This window comes from Amaranthus tricolor, chromosome 4 (assembly GCF_026212465.1).
Source record: "Amaranthus tricolor cultivar Red isolate AtriRed21 chromosome 4, ASM2621246v1, whole genome shotgun sequence".
Classification (NCBI taxonomy): domain Eukaryota; kingdom Viridiplantae; phylum Streptophyta; class Magnoliopsida; order Caryophyllales; family Amaranthaceae; genus Amaranthus; species Amaranthus tricolor.
The window spans coordinates 26,322,346-26,343,316 of NC_080050.1; the positions used below are offsets into that span (position 1 = coordinate 26,322,346).

A 20,971-nucleotide genomic window follows, 5' to 3' on the forward strand; every position below is an offset into this window, starting at 1 on the left:
TAGTAATAATTAATTTTTTGCCCCTCTTCAGTTTCAGGTGGAAAGCAATTATACAATGCTTGTGGGATAGTCTTTTTAGCATTAGTTTAATATGATGGCATAAAATCTAAAGTATACATAAAAGATGATACTCTTTCCCTTTTTTCTATTCTGTAATTTGCACTTCATCTTAAATTACAAAATTTAATCCCCTGTATCAGATTTCACTTTTTTTTTTTTTAATGTAAAGTACTGCATCTATTGTCTCTGCTAATTGTTACTATGTCTTTTTAAGATATCATACCTTTGCTTTCACATTCCCAAATTTTGCTATCGGACTGTACGGGCAATGGCATTGAGCAAATTGAACATAATTTCTATGATATTTAAGACACCCTCTCCCCATCAAAAGCCAGGTTGGTCTTGGATGAGAGTGGTAAAAGGCGCACATTTAGATCATTGCGGGTTGATTAGTACGTTAATTCGATTTTTTTTTTATGTATGAATTATTTTCAGGTCAAATCGATTTTGATCCAAATTACCCACTTTTAACGGCTCTAACATAATTACTCACGGTTACTCGACAAATTCTACTTTGTTTAAATTGATAGTCTTTTTAGTAAAATTAAAGTGATAGAAACATTTGTATAAAAGTGTTATAAAGTTAACGAAAAATATTTAAATAGAAATTGTAGTATTTTAATAGAGATAGAGGAAGTAAAAGATTTCTCAAATACTTCATAAAACGAACAAGTCTTGGGAGTAGGGGGCCAATGTTTAAACATATTTAAGTCATTGAAAAAAATATAATTAATTAAAATTTTATTTGATTCGTCTTAATATAAATTGTATTATTATAAAAATTATATGTAGTATTATTTTAATTATATATGATTGGAGATATTAAGAATTGAATTAATATATTGACAAACATCAAATTTAAAATGATAATTTGCAATAATAGCATGTGCTATAAGTTACTTCCTCCGTTTTACTATACTAGCATATTTAACTTTTTACGTAATCCAATGCATTATATTGATTATTTATATATTGAACGATGCAAATCTAAAAATATTAAAAAGTTATATTATAAAAGTATGCGATTAGACAAGTCAAATAAAATCTCACTTGAATATATTTTTTCTTATACATTAGTCACAATATATAAAATAAGCTTGAATGATAAATAATATCAATAATTGTTATATAGTGAGAATTTCAAAACCGAGTAAAGTATATAATGTAGTGTTTGGGAACAAGTGTTTCATTTTAAATTATGAATTTTAATTATGAAATCATTAATTAAAAAATTGAGAAGGATAAGATTTGCGTAGTCATTCTCAAATTCTCAACTTTAAGTACTTCAAAAATAATGGTGGAATTTGATTCAAATTCAAATTTGAAAATTTTTAATTTGTCAAATAATAAATTTAAGCCAATTTCAAATTTCCAAATAAAATCATATTTCCAAACATGACATTAAATTATTCTCAAATACTTTAATTTTACAAACAAGTCTTGGGAGTTAGTAGGAGCCATTGGTTAAGCCATTGGCATTGGTGCATTGGTGCTTTAGTGATCATTTCATGTTTTTTTTAAAAATACTTTTATTATAATTGTCCCATCAAAAATATCAACATGTTGTAGGAAAACAATGGGGGAAAAGAAAGAAGGGGGGTTTTAGCATATTGATTTTGACTAATGGCAAATTGCTTCTAAAGTTGCATATTCTAATTACACAAAAAATTGGGGGAATAAATATTGTGTCGAAGATCTTAATATTCCCTGGTTTGCTAGTTGCATATCCTTTATAAAGATTTCAACATAATTAAGTTTTTCAAACAAGTCTTAGATTTCATTTTAGTTTTCATCTTTGCCAATATTTATATTTCTAAAAGATATCTTATTTTTATGGAGTTATATATATATATATATATATATATATATATATATATATATATATATATATATATATATATATATATATATATATATATATATATATATATATATATATATATATATATATATATATATATATATATATATATATATATATATATATATATATAATCTATCTTTCTATAATCTAGCCACTCTTTTTATCAATTTTTCCCTTTGTTATTTTTTTCAAAATAAATCCATGAATTAATAATCACCAAAATAAAATGGACTAGTAAAAATGACATTTAACTTTAGGTTTTCATATTAATCAAGATACATATTAAATGAGTTTGGATCATGGGATAAGGCATCTAGGTTCTAGAGTGTTTTTTAAAGCATATGCAATGACTTGTCTTTTATTACTGGTATGATAAAGAATTAAAAAGGTAAAAGGGTCACCACACCATTGTGAATTGGTTACTCAATAACTGGCGCCCCATTAAATGAGGCACCGACTTGACAACCAACATAAATATACCACATAAAATGCATCAACATTAGTGTTACTCATTTTATTTCATTTTGTTGGTTACATTATTGACTTTTAGAATAATTTTCAAATATAATTTAAGTCTCAATATCTATAAATACATTTTGTAAAAAAACAGAAAAAATATACATTAAAATTTTAAAATTTAGACGAATCTAATAACAATTCACATAGATATAATTTAACTTTTTTATATTAATAAAATATCAAAATAAATTTCTCTACGTAACTTTTCAAACGAGATGAATTAGGTTGTTAATATGTGAAAGCACATTAGTACATATTATTAACACAAATATAAGATTGGTAAATGTAAAGTCAGTGGAAAAAAATATGATTAATAAAGAAAAGAAGAGAAAAAATTAATGGACAAAAGGATAAGCAGACCATTGCTAAGGGTTGTGACCAAACACGGACCCAACAATTTGGGTAATTTGAATTATACAATTAATTTTCAAATTAATATATGAATAAAAAATACTTAATTATTTTATATCCTGTTTGCGACCATGAAATGCTTGGTTGAAATTGGGTCTAGGTACCTGGATATATGACAAATTTTAATTTTTGAGTTACTGTTTTAAGAGATTGTATCTGAATGAAATAATTTTAAATAAAAAGTTCATATTCACGTAATATGTATTGAATAGTTTTAGTAATGTAATATATAGAATGTATTTTTCGGTGAGACCATTTCATACAATAATTTGTGTTAATTTTTAGAGGTTGTATATAGAATTAAAGCTCACAAATAATGTTTGAAATAGCATACACTCCATTGATTTAAAAGGGCACAATCGGCGAGAAACGTTGTTAATACTCAAATTCACTTATCTTTTAAATCCTTATCCAACGGTTTATATTACACATTTACATTTATAATTATAATTATAATTTATAGGGGTTCGTATTTATTATTTTGCCAAGCACCTACTAAATACCAAAATCAACCCTCTATAGAGAGGGTTTATTTCTTTTTCCAAGGCCTCTAAAATGTCAGGAACAATACTGCAAGAGATCATGAGTTTGTATCTCACCCACCTTTCATTTACAGTGGAATATTTCGTGCTAGGTATGAGGATGGTCCATGCTGCATCCACTCGGGAGCCCATACATCCACACTTCTAACTTAAAGGGCCATGATGTGAGTAACGTATACTGTCCCTCCACCAATAGTTTAAACTTTTTTTGAGTTATTTCTTTGCAAAGAGTTACGAACCAATAAACAAGTCGAGAACTTACCATTTTAGGAGGTGACATTTTCAATCTTCTTATGAGACGCATACCCAAAAAACCAAATAAAAAATAAAATAAATGTTTCTCCCTTGATTCCAACCAAATACCTCATAAAATGAGATCTATTATATGTATAAACCAACTAAATTACCCGGCTCATCATATCAATAATCACAAGTTTTTGAATGAAACTGCCACATAGTAATCTCTATTGATCTACCCTATGTACATTTAGTTTATTAAAATGATTACTTATAATTTTAAAGTAATTAATTAAAAAATAAATTAATTATATGAGTACATCATATTGAAAGACGGTCTCATACAATTAAACTAGCTGATCAATAAATAATATCATTATATCAATCAAAGTGGTCCACGTTGTTAGATAATTAGGTTCATAATTAATATTAATAATTTAAACACCAATCACTAAGCTTAATAAAAGATTAATGTAGAATACACTCATGCATATTCCTGGGAATTTGTTAACATACATTGTAATTGTTAATTATTTTCTAATTCAATGTGTGGTTTGCTTTATGCCACAAGAATAACTCATATTTTAATAAAGGATATAGATTCCAAATTTCTTAAATATATTTTTTAATTTTCCACTAAATAACTTTACCATGGAAAATCCAATAATTACATATATTAATTACTGAACAAAATCTGAGGGAAGATTTGATTTTCAAACCCCCACTCTTTTTTTTTGCTCCTTACATGCTAATATTACACAATCTTTTTTTTTTCTTTATAATTTTTTTTCTCTAATTTAAAATGAACAAAACTTTACTTGTAATTACACAATCAACCCCATAAACAAAAATATTCTGGTTGAAGTTGACTGCATGTCATTCTTTCTTCCATTATTATTAGTAGTAGTAATTCCGAAGAGGTGTTTGCTTCCATTCCACCAACCGTTGTAGAAAGCACTTTACCTATAAAGTTTTATTTTTAAAAAGAATAATTAGTAAATTGTTAAGTACAATTAGAAAGTACTAATTTTATTGTAAAAATACAAGTACAAGTACAACCGTTTGAAATTAAATATGACTCTATACGACTCATGAATAACCCGATTTTCAGGGTATTTACATACACACAAGAAATCCGAGATATTATACTCAAAACCCGCCCAAACACCCGAATCATTAAATTTTTTTTGAGTGAATTACCTCAGTTGGGTCTTGTAGGGTAAAAGCAGCAGAAGTTTCCTTAGGAAACTTTGATACAAGGATACCAAAACCTTGTTTTCTTTTCTTAAGTACTTTAAATGCATCTTCGTCAGTTTTATCATCTCCAATGTAAATTGGTAATACATTCTTAGATTTTGCATAACCTAAAAAAATATTAATTATAAATATTTTAATTATCAAAATTCAATAAAAAATAAAGAAAATAATTAATTTTTATTTTTTGTTTTATAAGAGTAAGCAATAAAGACTCACCAAGAGCTTGCAACAAAAACTCAAGTGCTTTGCCCTTGTCCCATTTAATAGTGGGCTTGATTTCTAATACCTATATTTTTAGTCAAACAACATAAATATCATGAGATTGATTTAACTTAGCAAATAAAATCTAATTTATAAAATGTTAATAAAAAAAAACAAAAAATACCTTTCTCCCATAAGTCATTTTTAATTTAGGATAGTCACTAAGAACCTCTTTCACCAACTCAACCAATTCACCCCAATACTGCAAATAGTTCATAAGAAATATAATCAGAGTCCGAATAAAATTCAGAAAAAAATCATATATTCATAAAAATAAAAATTTAAAATTTTTTATAAAAGATTACCTTCTCATCAACACATCGAAAATGGACAGACAAACAGAACTTGTTGCTTTCAACTTTAGCTCCTTGAATAAATTTGGTTTTTTCAAGTAATTTTTTATAAACTTGATTAATAATTGGTAAGAATTCGGTAGCAGGTTGGCATATGACTGATCTCTCATCATTGGCGGGTCCTTCAATGTCCATTCCGTGGCTACCCGCGTAATAAAGTTCCTTTAGTTTTACAAAATCATATACCTGAAATATAGTCCAAATTTAAAATACTTTGTTAGTTAATCCAACATTTTCAATAATTACTATTAATAGTAACCCTTAAAATGATTTTTCCAATTAATACATCAGGTGCATAAATTTAGATTATATTCTAAAATTTATCGTTTTTATTAATTTTAGATTACTTAAATTTCCGCACTAGAAAATTCATTCTTAAATAGTAGTGTAAGCTACTAAAAATAGAAAAAAAAATTATATTATATGTAATGTAATGTACCTTTTCCTTTCCTCTTCCACTCACAATAGCAGTAGGAAAGTATCTTGCTACAGCTTTTACTGCTGCTCTCATCTGAGTTAACCCAAAATAATAAAAAAGGTGAGTATTGATTGTAGTGGATGAAATGCGCTCAGTGATTAGTATTAAATGGTGGTAATGATAATTAATACTGACCTCTTCAGACATGAAAGCGCGGTCTGGGTCTTGAACAATGGGGGAAAGAGTACCATCATAGTCAAGAAACATGACTATTTTCTTTCCATTAGATGCTTTAATGATGTGATTAAACATCTCCAATGCAGATGGATGATTGACCTAATAATATGATCTTGTTAGAGTTTTAATCATTCTTAACGTATATAATATATTATGAGACCTTAATCATTAACTTAAACTTTTAATTGAGTTAATTTCTTATTATGGTATTAGAGTATGACAAGAGGTCAAAAGTTTAAATCTCAAATACCCTTTAATTAAAGTGGAATATTTAGCGTCAGCTGCATCCACGTTTTTAGCCCAAAAAACATTCATGTGAGAGGGCATGTTACACTATATAATATTGGGTCTCAACCGTCAACTTAAGCTTTTAGTTGAGTTGATTTCTCAATATTACATACTCTCATCATCATACCCGGTGTATCCATCTCATAGAAAACTATGATCAGGGTCTAAGGGAAAAACTACGCCGGCAACTGATACCCATGAAGAGAGCGCGGTCAAAAAGTTCCCAACTCGAGAAAGAATCGACATTATATACTCTAACGATCATTATGAAAGTTGATTAAAATGATAAAGTAAGAATTAGTACCATCCAATTGTGATGATCATGAGATTCCGGAGGAGATTTAGCAGGAGAAGAAGCTCTCATAGAATCAACCCAAGCATTGATCTTAGGAGGGGCAGCTTGAGATTCAATCTTATTAACAAATTTACGACGAAATCGGCCATTAATGGAAGAAGGAGGAGGAGTTGGAACAGCTCTTGAAAACAGAGCAGGGTTCGACATAGCCATGGCAACAGCAACTTTCATGCTTGTTTTAGCATCAGAAACAACCACATTTTGGTTAGTCATTTTGGGTGATTGATCTTGTTTCTTCTTATTCTGTTTCCAAACAAATTTAAGAGAGAAGTAAGAGAGAGAAAGAGAGGACAAATTAAAACAGGGGAATAGAAGAAAGTATAGAGATAGAGAGAGAAAGAAGAGTAAAGGGAAGAGAATACAAGTAAGGGGAGAGGAGAAGTGGAGTCAATTTATAACTTGTTCGAATCACAAACGGACGAAACTACCACTTCCTTTCCAGCTCTTTGTAAGAGTAACTTTCAAGCGCATAACTCTTTCTTTTATTGTGCATTTTTGTGGGCCCTACTATCTATGTTCTTCTCTTGCCCCCACCATTTTAACATTTTTACACTAATTTTAACTATAATTTTTATTGGGTTGACACATATATATATTTAGTGTTTTAAATTAATTATTTATAATTTTAAAATAATTAATTAAAGAATTAGATTATCGATATGAGTTGGTTTCATAGTAGGATGGTCTCATATAAAATGAGTGTTTTTTTTTTCATTTTGAAAATTCTATGGAAAAAATTAATATATTAATGGGCAAATCCTTCAATTCATTGTGTTGCATTGTTATTATTATACATGAGTATTGGTATATGGAGTGGTTCATTCAAGTTTTTTCCTCATTTTTTTGTTTGAGTTTCTACTATATGACTTAATAAACTCTTAAATGTTTGAGTTGATGATTATATGATGTAAACTTAATGAGGTAGAGGAAATATTGTTTACAATTATGAAAAACTTTTAAATAGAGAGATTTTCTTACGTGTGTATTAATATCAGTTTGATATTTGAATATCCTGCAAAACTGAAAATAATATAAAAAAGTTATGAGATATTCTTCAAAGTGGTATTAAAATGAAAATAATGAGGAAGAAAATACATTTCTAAACTTTGGTTATGAGTATTTACATGTTTGAATAATAGGTAAAGTCCACGAAGAAACAAATTTTGTATTGAGATCATGATAAAATTAAGAAGTTGAAGGTTTTTTATGCAAGAAACATGATATGAATCTTGTAAAGAGTAAAGGCATCATATATGAAACCAAGGTGTAAGCAATGAACTATCAAACAACATTATTACAATGCAAAAGCAAGTATTTTTTTTGGGTTACCCGAATAAGTCAGGGAAGTGTGGGGTCAATGAGAATCAAATTCAGGTCTCATCTAAGTAGCTAGAAAATAGCTCGAAAGGAAAAACCCCACTTCAAAAAACAAGTATTTTTTTAAAAAAATACTACATGTAATGAAAAGAAAGCAATAAGAATAGAGGTGTTATACCATATTCATGATGTATGATACTTCAACTAACAAAGGCTAAAAGTGTTTAAGAAATGCCCTCAAGTAGGAGGGTACTCCTCTAGAAAGATATAAACTTTGAAAGTTTAGTGGTGCTTACTATGAATTACTAAGAGAGTATTTATAGACATTGTTGGGACTTAGGTTAATAGGGAATCATAAAACTAGAGTTAACAAAAAATAATGACCTCACAAATAAGGTTTACATGTGGATTCTTAGTTTTATAAATATACCAAGTTACCAACCGTCCATCTATATGTAAAAAGTAACGTATCTTTGAGGATGCTTTGTTGATCTTTAGAATAACATCCAATAATGTAAAATTTTATGTTTTCACTCCTTAAAATTACTTATTATTTTTAATGCTATGGATTGATCCAGTGGTTGAGGGGTTTTCATTTTACTTTTATTGACAGAAATTTGATTCTCGCCATCCACAAAAAGAATTGATTCACTCTCTCCCATTACATACCGTAAAATATAAAAAATAAATTATGTCAATTTGTTTTATGATGACAATTTATTAAGGGGTAATTTTTAGCCCAAAGTGAGGTGGACCTCAAACAAGGAGCTTGTATTCTCTAAATATATATTAAATGGCTATTTAACCCATATATAATGCACGTCTCTCAATAAGACTATCTCCTATAATAATTTGTACTAAATTTTTTGATAATTGTGATATGTGATTGTAGACCATTAAAATTTTAGTAGTTTAAGAAAAGGTTGTCTTTTAAGAGAAAGTATATAACTAACTAAATCAAAAAATCGTTCTAAAACGTGGCTGGATTTTTGAAAACCTCCTAAATTACTAGTAAAAATAAAAAAATAAAAGATAAAAATCGTTTAAGGTTAGAAAAATCAATAGAACTCAAAAAATAGCTCAATCTACACGGTATATATGCTACAATTTCTCGATTCAATGCGACATTAAACAATATAGAAAGACATTAAAATCATTGCAACATCTACTTGCTAATTAAGGATAAAACTTAAAAGTTAAGCAATGTTTATATCATGCATACTAATGATAGAAATGATTCGTAAGAATTTACATTAATAGTTTAATATTTTATCTGCTCACTATAAATAATCGTAGCTTTTTAAAATATTTTTAGTAATTTAACTTTTGCCTCTTGTTTAGCTGTTAACATACCCTTTTATATTATAATATTTTGATCTTTGCCTTTAATAACATACTCTATTAGTATGCTAATAGCAAATTAAGAGCATAGATCGAATTAATAAAAGATAATCCAAAAATAAGATTATTCATAGGAGATAGCATATAAATATTGATTGAAACCATAAGATATCCCTTAATATTGCTCAAACGCGTTTTTTATCCTTTACAACGTGGAGCATATCGGTTAGTTATTTTTTAAAAACATTACAACGTGACCAATGCGATGTGATTCGGCCTTATTTTTACACCAAGACAGATAGTGAAAAGTTGGATTATTAATATTAAATTTTCCAACAAATTATGTTACATGGAACATTCAATTCTTCCTTCTTATTAGTAGAGAAAATGGATTGATTAAATAATTAAAATTATCATGAAAATTAAATTAGCTTTTAATTATAATTGGAGATCTTGGACAAAGGTACATTGGAAATTTGGAAAATGTCAAAAAAAAGAGGCAGATTGATAAAAACCTAACAGAAATACCTTAAAATAAAAAGTGGGAGCAGTTATATATCATATATGCACGTACACGTATGAAGATATAAACTGGTCTTCTTCTTTGTTATGAGTTCTCACATCTCACATTGAGAAGAGAGGTCCACTTTTAAAAGATGTAGTCTAAGCTTTATTATATAATGGAAGTTGGAATTAAGTGGGCCTTTTCAGCTCTTCTAAAATGTAACATTACTTTTCATTTTCTTTTTTTTTTGTTTTTAGTATTTTGTTTTGATGATCAATTTTATGTTTTCAACTTATAAAGAAAAAAATAAATTTAATTTATCGAAAGGTCAGCTCAACCGACATTTTATAATCTCAATTTATGTATGTTGTATACTTTATCACGTTTTTTATTATGAGTTTGGATACAACACAAGAACTAGAGATATTCGTTTTGAAGAGGTAAAAAATAGTTTTGTTTCTTCTGAAATTCGAGTGAATCTTGTGTATACAAGAATGTGTGAGTTTTTTTTGTTATTTTTCTTAGTAATGTATGTGGATGAAATATTGATTATAAAGAACAATGCATCTATGTTCGAATCTGTAATAGGGATTGACTAAGAATTTGTTCTTCTATAAAAGATCTTGGAGAGGCTTCGTATATTTTAGACAATCGAATCTATAGAGATAGATTGAGATGGATGATTTAAATTTATTAAAGAACTTATGTCGATAATATCTATGATAAGTTAAATGTGGATAGCTTTTAAGAAGGATTTTCATCCTATATCTCATGACATTTCTCTTAGCGAGAACAATTTCAAATGATATATGTTGAGTTTAAGAGGATGATTAGGATTTTATGTGCTTTAGCCATTGAATCCATCATGTATGTTACGTACTTGACTATAATTCTCATATGCTTTGAGTATGATGAGAAAAAACTAGTCATGCCTTTATATTGGCCATAGGATGATGATTAAGAACATCTTGCGGTACCTATAAGTAGGACTAAAAGATAAGTTCTTGGTTTGAAAAATATGTTTGAATAACTTTGTGAAAGGTTACACATATGTTAGCTTCTAAAAAGATAAATGTGGTTTTGATCATTATCGAGTTACTATATTTACTCTGAAAGAGATGTTGTTAGTCTGAAAAAGTTTCAAACATAGCATTATAGCAAATTTGACAAGTAAAGTTATGTAAACTTGAAAGTATGCAAAATTTTATTCGATGATAATATCCATTAACTAAATCATAGCCTCAACTAAAGTAAAGAGTTATACAAGAGTTTTTTGAGCTAAAACATATAAGAGAGTTGTTTTAGTTGTGTGCTGTTTTATTATTATAAAATTAATCACAAAGTCAAAGCAATTTGATGTGTTGTTTTATATTTATCAATAAAGTTATTGTTCTTATTTTAATCTTGATTTGGTGTTAAACAAAATGTTCAAAGTATTTTATAACATTCGATAGGCTAATCAAATACGCAATATTATAAATAAAACACTATAAGTGAACTGAAGTTATTAAAACTATTTTTGTCCCTACTCCGAATTATTAAGTTGGATAAAAATGATTTCTTAGTGGATTGGTTGTAAGTTGATTAATAGTGCAGTTTTATGGGGTATAGAGACATAAAGATGTCTAGTCAGTTATATAAATATGTACATAGATACATATTACTGACCTACTTGAATTCCTTCAAAATTGTTTATGCTATATTTGGAAATGAGGATTTCATTTGAAAACATAGATTTGACTCAAATTTAGTGTTCGGCAAATAAAAAATTTCCAAATTTGGATTTAAGTCAAATCCACAATTGTTATAATTAAAATGGTTAAAGATGAGGATTTGAGAATGACCTCCCAAACCTTGTCACTCTCAAATTCTACATTAATGATTTCATAATTGAGATCTATAATTTGAAATGAAATGCTTGTTTTCAAACGCAATCTTAGAGAATTTCATTTTTATATTTAGTGGATTCCTTTGACATGAGTATGACATTATACTCATATAATGATTAGTATTCTCTTGATATTCTCAAACTCCGAGTCGTAAAAGGAGGTTATAATGGAAATGCTCATGTTTGCTATACGTTAAGTGGGAGTTTTGATTATATAAGATTATTGGATAAATCCTCCTATTATTAGGATTTGTGTCTTTGGCCTCTTAAAGAGTAAAAATGAAAAATGCATGACCGTGCTTAAATGCATCAAAGAGTTAATCATTTGCTTCGACAATTCAAACTCAGATTTCAAGAAATAAATTTGAACATTGGCATCGATGACAAGAGTCGTCATTATGCTATCAAATTTTGACATTAAGCGACTTAAGGAATTTAAGGTTACTAACTTGTTCAAGGACAAGTGGCAGAATTGAAGAAAGTTAGTATCCTTTGATTAAGTATAATTACTATATATAAATGGGACAAATTGTGAAGATAAAATACATTCGTTTATTTTTGGTGTTAATGTGTTTTGCTAGAAACCAACTATGATTTCTATCTAATATGATTAGCTTACTACTTTATAATCGGGTCTTATGAGGTCACACATATAAGTAATCGATTGGATATATATTTACACCAAGAACATAAGATGTTATTGATATACTTAAGTATGAGGAGTTATATATAGATTGATTACATATATAATTGTGAATTAAAGCATGTACTTAATCATCATAAGTTTTACTTGAAATGTGAACAGTAACTAGTAGTTTAATTGTTTGTTTTAATTCAAAATTAAAACAAACTTTATTAATTATAAATAATACATGTAAATGTTACATGTAATGAGTATATAAAGAGGTCATACATTTTGTATAAATAGATGCACTTTGTTCATCTTTTAGACAAGCTTAATCATTTCTAATATTCTCCACATACTCATACTTTCCACCTAAATTGTATTGAGAAAATGAGTTTTCTTATACCGCACTAGTAGTGTGGTGATCTGTTCGATGCTTCTGGACCAACATTAGATGAACAACATTTGACGTTCTATTATCAGTGTTTTACTATTTCATACTCGATTATATAACGTGGAATTCACACATTAAGAGTATAATATTCTACTTTATTTGATAATTCATATCATGTTATGCATGTGAACCTGTTTGGATGTTAAGAAATAGTTTCTTGCAATTCTGTTATGCATCTATATTCCTACATAAACTAACCCATACTTTAAGTAAAATATTGAGCGCCAATATGAGCATAGACTGTGGATCTGCACTTCTAGCTCAAAAGATTCTCATGTGAAGCGACATAATAAAGATATAACCTATTATGGAGTTATAATTATAAGCTTCAGCTTTTAATTAAATTTGACACTTTATTGAAAAAATATAAAAGCCGACAGTATAAAAATGGTGACAGAAAAGTGAATATGACGCCAAATATGGCGACAATATAACGAGATAAAAAAAAAAGGTAATAGGCATGTTCTGTACCATATGTGTTTTGGCGACAAGATGGCGACAACCTCTGCATGTCGACATTTAGTATTATTTTTGTAGTGTCAATATGCAATTCAACTTTTATATTCGTATTCGATCTCCATCCGACTTAAGTATCGAATGAGCTTTCTCAAGTGTTGTCTTTAGGTTAGTGACCGTTGTTCGTTTTGTAGCTTTATTTGAAGATCTTCAGCCACCCTAAACCATATTTAATTGCATTCAACCATAAGGAATTAGATCAGACAACCCTTTACTTGGACAAGTAAACAATTATACTTGGACAAACAATAAAGATTATTATTTCTCCACTTAATACAAATTGTAATTAAGTTTCACATGAAACGATATATTATTATTATCTAAAAAATTAACAATTAGAAATTTTATGTATTATACATATAGTAGTTTAGTTAGCTATTAAGTCACTGCATATCAATTGTACACTAAAAACAATTTATGATAGTTTTGTACATATTTTAGACATATGTACACACTACACATGATGTTGGCATGTACTTCTAAATCTAATACACACAAGTCATGGAAAAATGAATTTGAGTGCTTTAATTTAATTTCCAGCTTTAAATTCTTTGGATGATTAGGTGTAATATTAATCGACACAATTTACTCATCAAATGTCCAAGGATTTTCAAGATGATAATGATAAAACAACTTAAATAATTCTTAGGTTATATATTATATTTATATAAATATAAAAAACTTGCAAAGTGTATCGTGTATGGTGAGGTTGATATGGAAATTTCTTTGGAATTGAAATAGTTTAGCAAATATTACATCCTATTATGACCCATTTAATTAAAAACTTGTTTTGTATGAATTTGTCTCACTATAAAACAAGTTTATTAAAATTAATCATTTTAAAATTATAAGTGATTACTTTGACATACTAAATACATATGTGCCAACCAATATAATAAACATAAGTCATAAACTCTAGCTCTTATGACTTAAACAAATGAAGCCATGTTGATATCGATTTAGGGTCAGTTAAGTAGACATCATTATCATCATTATCTTATTCAGTGTATCCTGTTCATAGGAATAATAATCAGAATCAGAGTAGGAAGGGAAGACGGCAACTCATAACCTATCTAGTTATGCCAACTCTTAAGCCTTCAAACAAAATACTATCCCTCTCATCTTTCTCAAAAACCTAAAATACATTATATATCTTTCTCTTTAAATCAACCATGCATTTAAATACCCTATAAAAGCCTTAAACTGCGCTCGTAAATTTCTCCCATTAAACCATGAAAACCACCCTAGTTAACTAAATGAAGCATCATGGAATCTAACAAGCCAATTGAGGTTCAACAATTGCATAGAATAATCGCAAAAATATGGTTACCCATATCCTATTTATGCGAGGCTTTCTATATGTTTGGGGTAAAATCGACCGCTTTTCTCTAGTTCTTCCTGTGAAGGGAGTATGGGTATGGACTATCCGTCGTCTTCCCTCACCCAGACTCTGCTTCCAAGCGGGACATTAGTATGATGATGACGACCATAAATCGCGAAAATGACCAATGCTAGACGTGAAGATGCGCTTTTGCAACAACAAAATTGGTTTCAAACGACATAAATCCGTTAATTTTCTTAAAGGAATCAATCCAACAAAAAGTATGGATGCAATACAGACCATTCATACTTTGTACTGAATATTGTACTTTAAATGAACAGTGATTGAGATTCGACCGTGATTTTTTTTACGGTTAGTTGAAACTTCAAACTCGTGAGCTCTGGTCCCTCTAAATTTTGATACTATGTAAAGAAATCAACTTAACAAAAAGTTTAAGTTAATAGTTGAGTTCCTAAAATATATTATATAAACAATTTTTTTTCATTTTCTTAACTCAACTTCACTAACGTTTCAAGGTTGATTTCTATGGATCATTATAGCCCCTTTTTTTCACCTTTTCGCTATTTTACATGCAAAACTATTGGGGACACAATAATACTGTAAACAAAGTGTAAAATCAAGTGAAAAATAATATACAAAATGACTAAATAAGCACTTATCAATCACTACATTGTTTTTTTAAACAAATGAGTAAGTACAAAATATGACGTTTGATGATTTATTTTGAATATATTAAGCACAAATTTAAAAATTATATAGCAAACTATTCACTAAACTATATGGATTATCACACTAAATAATATATATATATATATATATATATATATATATATATATATATATATATATATATATATATATATATATATATATATATATATATATATATATATTATGGATTGAGATGTATGTTACTAAATTACATACCGTCTTTATTCTATTGAATTGTATACTTTTCTCAAACAAAAATTTTCATATAAATTGGAAAATAGTCCAAATAAAAATAGGAAAAATATGAGATGTATGTGTAACGTGTTAGCCCGTGCCTAATTGGGTATACTTAAATTGTGCCTTCTTTAAAATGTATAGAATAGTACTATGCATCATTAAGAGACTTCCATCTTAAATCTAATGTTGGTCAATAATAGATCATCACATTGCAAGTTTAGGTAGCTTTTCCAATGGAAATTATGTAACGACACATATTAAGCTATCATGCATATAAAATATGAATCAGTGGTGGTTTTTAGCACATGTAAGGTGTCCGACCGTATAAGATCTACTAAATTTAGGAGCCTCAATTATTAGTTGATATTAGTTTATATTGTTTTTGTTTAAGTTTAATTATTTGTTTTTACGTCTTAAAATTTAAAATAGAAAAAAAAAGTCTTTAAATTTATAGTTTTTTTTGTTGCGTCGGTGATATTAATTATACTATTTGTATTATAAGCTGTACGTCGAAGAGACACACGTGATCCAATTGGTAGTTTCTCATATCATAGCTTTTACACACAAATACATGGGACCAAAATTATGTTTGTATTCATATTACCTAAAATTATAGGGGTGAGACGTATTTTAGTTTTTTTGTTTATTAATTGAAAATTTTTTCTTTTCATTTATGTAACAAAATTAAAAAGAAAAACTTTAATTTCTTTTTTTTTTAAGTCTGTAGAAATTAATTTCTCTGTCATACTCGAAATCAAACGTAACTTTGAAAAGAAACAAATTATCAGACAGAATTGAAAAGCTAATGCGCCCCTTGTAAAACTAAGAAACTGGTAGCAGCTGTTAGTACCTGGTAGCAAAAATAAAATCAAAACAAAGTGCGTACATATAATTTTCTTTTTTTTATTTTTCTTTTGAAATTATTTAAAAAAAAGAATAAAATGAGGTTTGGTAAGAACTTTGCTTTATTGTTATTATTATAAACGTGCATTGATTTGTTTGTTTTCATTGGCCGTCTGCCCATGCATGACTTTTTGGTTCCAACCTTTGGAGTTTCGAAGTATAACATATTACATATTTTGTGTTTCAATTATAAATTCAAAATTTCATTCATCCTTTCTTTAAAGAGGTATATACTGAATCAAATATAAAAATGATTAGATTATATAATATATTTTGAGTCTTAATCATTAGCTTTGATATGGTATTAGAGCCAGTTTGACAAAAAATCACATGTTTGAATCTCAATCCACAACAACAAATTTAACTTTTTACGACATTGGATTTAGTGACAATAAAAAAATGTCATTTTAGTGTAATAATTATTGGCATTTATTTTAAGCTCCACTATAAAGTGATTTAGAACACTTTATTTGATCTTTAGTGGCTTATATAATTGTTACTATAGTCTATAGTGACATCTATGAGATATGTAACTAGATCATATGTATTGAAAAACTTGAGTGTGATTTTTTTATTATGCTGCAAAAGGGTTTAATAAATGTCATTAAATGCTCAATATATACTATTAGAAATTTAAAGTAGCGATATTTAAATTAAATGTCGATAAATATATCCAACTAAAAGCAAATTATGTTGTAGTGACCACCCATCATTTAAAGTAGAATAGTTAGCGCTAACTATGAGGACGACCTGTGTTGCATCCACATTTCTAGTCCAAAGGACTTTCGTAAAGCGGCATATTCGAATATATAACATATTTTAGGACCTCAACCATTAGATTAACATTTATTTGAATTGAGTATCAGATATGCTAATGGTAATGCCAAAAAATATGTTATATAATATATAGTACTCTAACAAAAATAATTTATATTGTATTTAAATTTCTTACTCAATGAGCTTTACCAATAAGAATGGTTAAACAATTCTACTTGTATCACTTCCAAATATTAATATTGATCGTGACTTCCTAAAAAATGAAGCCTTTAGTTATTATTCCATCACAAAATATTTAATTAATTGAATATGAAAAAAAATTCATTTTGCATTCACATTTGTTACTTAATGAGCTTTATGAATAAGAATAATTATAGAATTCTACGTCTATCACTCTCTCATATTAATATAGGCCTTAACTTCATAAAAGATGAAGTCTTTATTTATATTTCCATCACAAGACATTTAAATTCTGAATATAAACATGATTTGTATTGCATTCAGATTTCTTGCTTAATAAACTTTATCAATACGAATAATTTTACAGTTCTACGGGTATCACTTCATAATATTAATATAACCCTTTGACTTTTAAAAGATGAAGTCTTTATTTATTTCTCCATTATATGACATTTGATATGTTTGAGAATAATGATTCTATTTGAAAAGTTTAAATTAATTCAAATTTAATATTTGACAACTAAAATTATTTAAACTTGAATTTGAGTCAATTTAACTATTATTTTAATAATAGTTTGAATTGAGAATTTGAAAATGACTTTCTTAAATTCTTTATTCATAATTTCATAATTTAAATCTATAATTAGAAATGAATTATTTGTTCTCAAATACAATCTTAAACAATTATATATATATATATATATATATATATATATATATATATATATATATATATATATATATTGTGTCTTAGACAACAACGTGGTACTATAGTTAATAATTAATGATGTATATTTGATTGTATTTTACCATTATATGTAGATAGTCACATCATAGAAGGAAAAAAAACATGGAAAAGAAACAACAAATATGGAATAGTGGGCAACTCTAGATTCCTCCTAATGATTTATCCATGCGTGTTCATGTTTTGATGAACTAAAATTTGAGGACCACGTCCTTTTTTAGTCACTTTGAAAATGGAACTAATTCCCATCCCTAAATTTGACATTATTGGATTTTTATCTAGATTTCTCTACCTTTTGACAATTCTAATAAAAAAGAAAATATTCAAAGTAAATAAAGCAAAGTGAGTTAAAAAGGTTAAATAAAAAATCAAATAAATCCAAAGAAATAAGAGTATACTTATTTCTATTAAGTTTTTTTTAATGACATAACCTTTTCATTTATAGTTAAAATATATAATAATAATAATAATTTGTTGCATCTCAATTTTTCAAGAATGGTATAAGTAATATTTCATCATTTTTTTCGGTGTTCATTAGATTTTTGTTTTTTATTGTTCCTTTGTGTTTTGATCAAATTGAAATTAGTTTTGTTAGAGTCATTGTGACTTGAGTGCACCATTAAGTGTATCCTAAAGGACTGCATTAAGATGTGAATTAAGATGAGTGTTAAAGTAAGAGTTTAAGTATGTTTAAGTGTGTGTTAATGCATGATGTAATAAGTGCGTTAAAGGAGTGACTTAAACATATGTTGTAATGGTGATAATAAAGTATATGACCAATGTACTTGATGAGGAGGCTTAAAAGTTCAAGAATAAGATGTTGTACGAGGCGCTCGAACAAAGTATCAAAGGAAGCAACGTGCCTTGAACGAAAAATGAGATCGGTCCAGATGGTGAAACTTCTTTGTACTCGAACGAGCTGAATGTCAACAGCAATCTAGTGAGTGATTTTAGGCGTTTCTCAAATGAGTAGAAGTCAGAATCGATCGAGCACGATTCACAGAATGTGCATTCGATTCTGTCTTCATATGTTGGTCTTTTAAGAGCTGATTAATATGTTATGTATTCATGGCTTTAATTATGCAACTCATTTATGTAATTAGTCTCTATAGATAGACAACTCATGTGCTCATTGTAATCATCTACAAATTAATCCTTAAGCCTAAACACATAACCGTAATCTTCTCTTATTCTCTATTGTAATTCTCCGTTGTAAAAGTTTTTGGAATTCCATTGTTAAAGATACTTACACATCTCTAAGTACGTAGCTATATTAATTGGGTGAACCTTGTAAGTCTTTGTGTGTTTTTTTTGGATTGTTTAATTCCTACAAACTTTTCTATGCACATTTACTAAATATTTTTAATATTTTTATTTTATTAAAAAAATACAAATAACAACGCACCAAATAACATTTATTATTACTTTTTGTAGGTATATCTTCTATTATGAGAAAATGACATGTATGCAATTTTAGAGTAAGTTTCTTATTTATAGAGAAAGTTTAGATAAATCACGATTATTTGGGAGATTGAAAAATTACCACTATGTGGCCTAATTGTAAATAACGAGAATTTTTTAATATAATATATGTTACTAATTATGACTCATACTAGTTAGTACACCTACTACGCTATAGTACCCTCAATATAAAAGTAAAGATTTTCCAAGGATATTAATGTGTGGATACTATAAATCAATAAACCTTGTTTCTAGTTAACTTTATTAACTCATTACGATTATATAATTCATAATTGTCTTGTTATATTTCTAATATCAACCCTATTCGTGTCCGTTAATTCATTTTTCATTGTAAATGTTGAAAAATTCGTACAAACTTCAAATTTTAGTTTCTAACGACGTAAAGGCATAGTACAACTAATGAGGTTATTTCTTGTTTTTGGGTGTTAAACCATATTCTAGATCCGATCCGTTTCTTTGATGTCTAAATAGTAAAAAAATGTGATCAGGTTTCGATTTGGTTAAGGTCGAAAATTCATACTTTTAATTTTATAATTACCAATTTAAATTGTATGTTTATTCTATATTTTTAGCTATTTTAGTATTTAAAGTCGTTGTAAGGCTTTTATAGCCGTATTGTCATTTATAAAAATTAATATAAATTTAAATTTTAGAGTCACTAGTTAAAAATGAATATTACTTTAAGAAGACATTTATTAATTATAGATTTGAATTGTAATTTTTTTTCATAAACAATTGATAAGGAGTAAAAATAGTAGTTGACGTTGATGTAGATGTTCATAAACATTCATACTTTCATAGTAATAGACATTCGTAAACATTCATAGGCGTTCATAGCAGTGAACATTCATAAACATTCATCGGCATTCGTAGTAGTAGACATAGCGTCGATTTGATTTCAATTTAGTTTAGGGTTTTAAGTTTTGCCATCCTCTAATTTTATAACAATCACTGATAAATACAACATTTTACTATTCCAATGCCATTACGAATCCAATTTAGAGTGGGGTTTTAGGGATTGGATTTGTGCAACTTTACCCTCATTAATGATGATACTAAAAAGTAAACATTACTTAATAAATCATTTTACTATAAACCGTTATAAATCGAAACAAAAAAACTATATATAAATCTTTGACCTCATTC

General features: G+C 27.6%; 1 protein-coding gene across 1 annotated transcript; it reads right to left on the minus strand.

Annotated features, from left to right (window-relative positions):
* Positions 1–4,212: 4,212 nt before the first annotated feature.
* On the minus strand, positions 4,213–7,282 carry LOC130811208 (probable trehalose-phosphate phosphatase D). The gene is made up of 8 exons (XM_057677410.1): positions 6,752–7,282; positions 6,118–6,258; positions 5,944–6,015; positions 5,457–5,690; positions 5,276–5,353; positions 5,107–5,176; positions 4,834–4,997; positions 4,213–4,596 (listed from the first exon to the last, which is right to left on the minus strand). Exons 1-8 carry the CDS (start codon positions 7,013–7,015, stop codon positions 4,531–4,533), a joined length of 1,089 nt encoding a protein of 362 aa, XP_057533393.1. The 5' UTR covers positions 7,016–7,282; the 3' UTR covers positions 4,213–4,530.
* Positions 7,283–20,971: the final 13,689 nt, after the last annotated feature.

Bases quoted from the DNA above. Each gene is read 5' to 3' on its own strand.
- LOC130811208 (XM_057677410.1), bottom strand. From the start codon at position 7,015: ATGACTAACCAAAATGTGGTTGTTTCTGATGCTAAAACAAGCATGAAA. The intron at 6,259-6,751 runs GTACTAATTCTT...TCATATTATTAG, and splicing joins ATGATCATCACAATTGGATG to GTCAATCATCCATCTGCATT. The intron at 5,354-5,456 runs GTAATCTTTTAT...AACTATTTGCAG, and splicing joins TTCGATGTGTTGATGAGAAG to TATTGGGGTGAATTGGTTGA.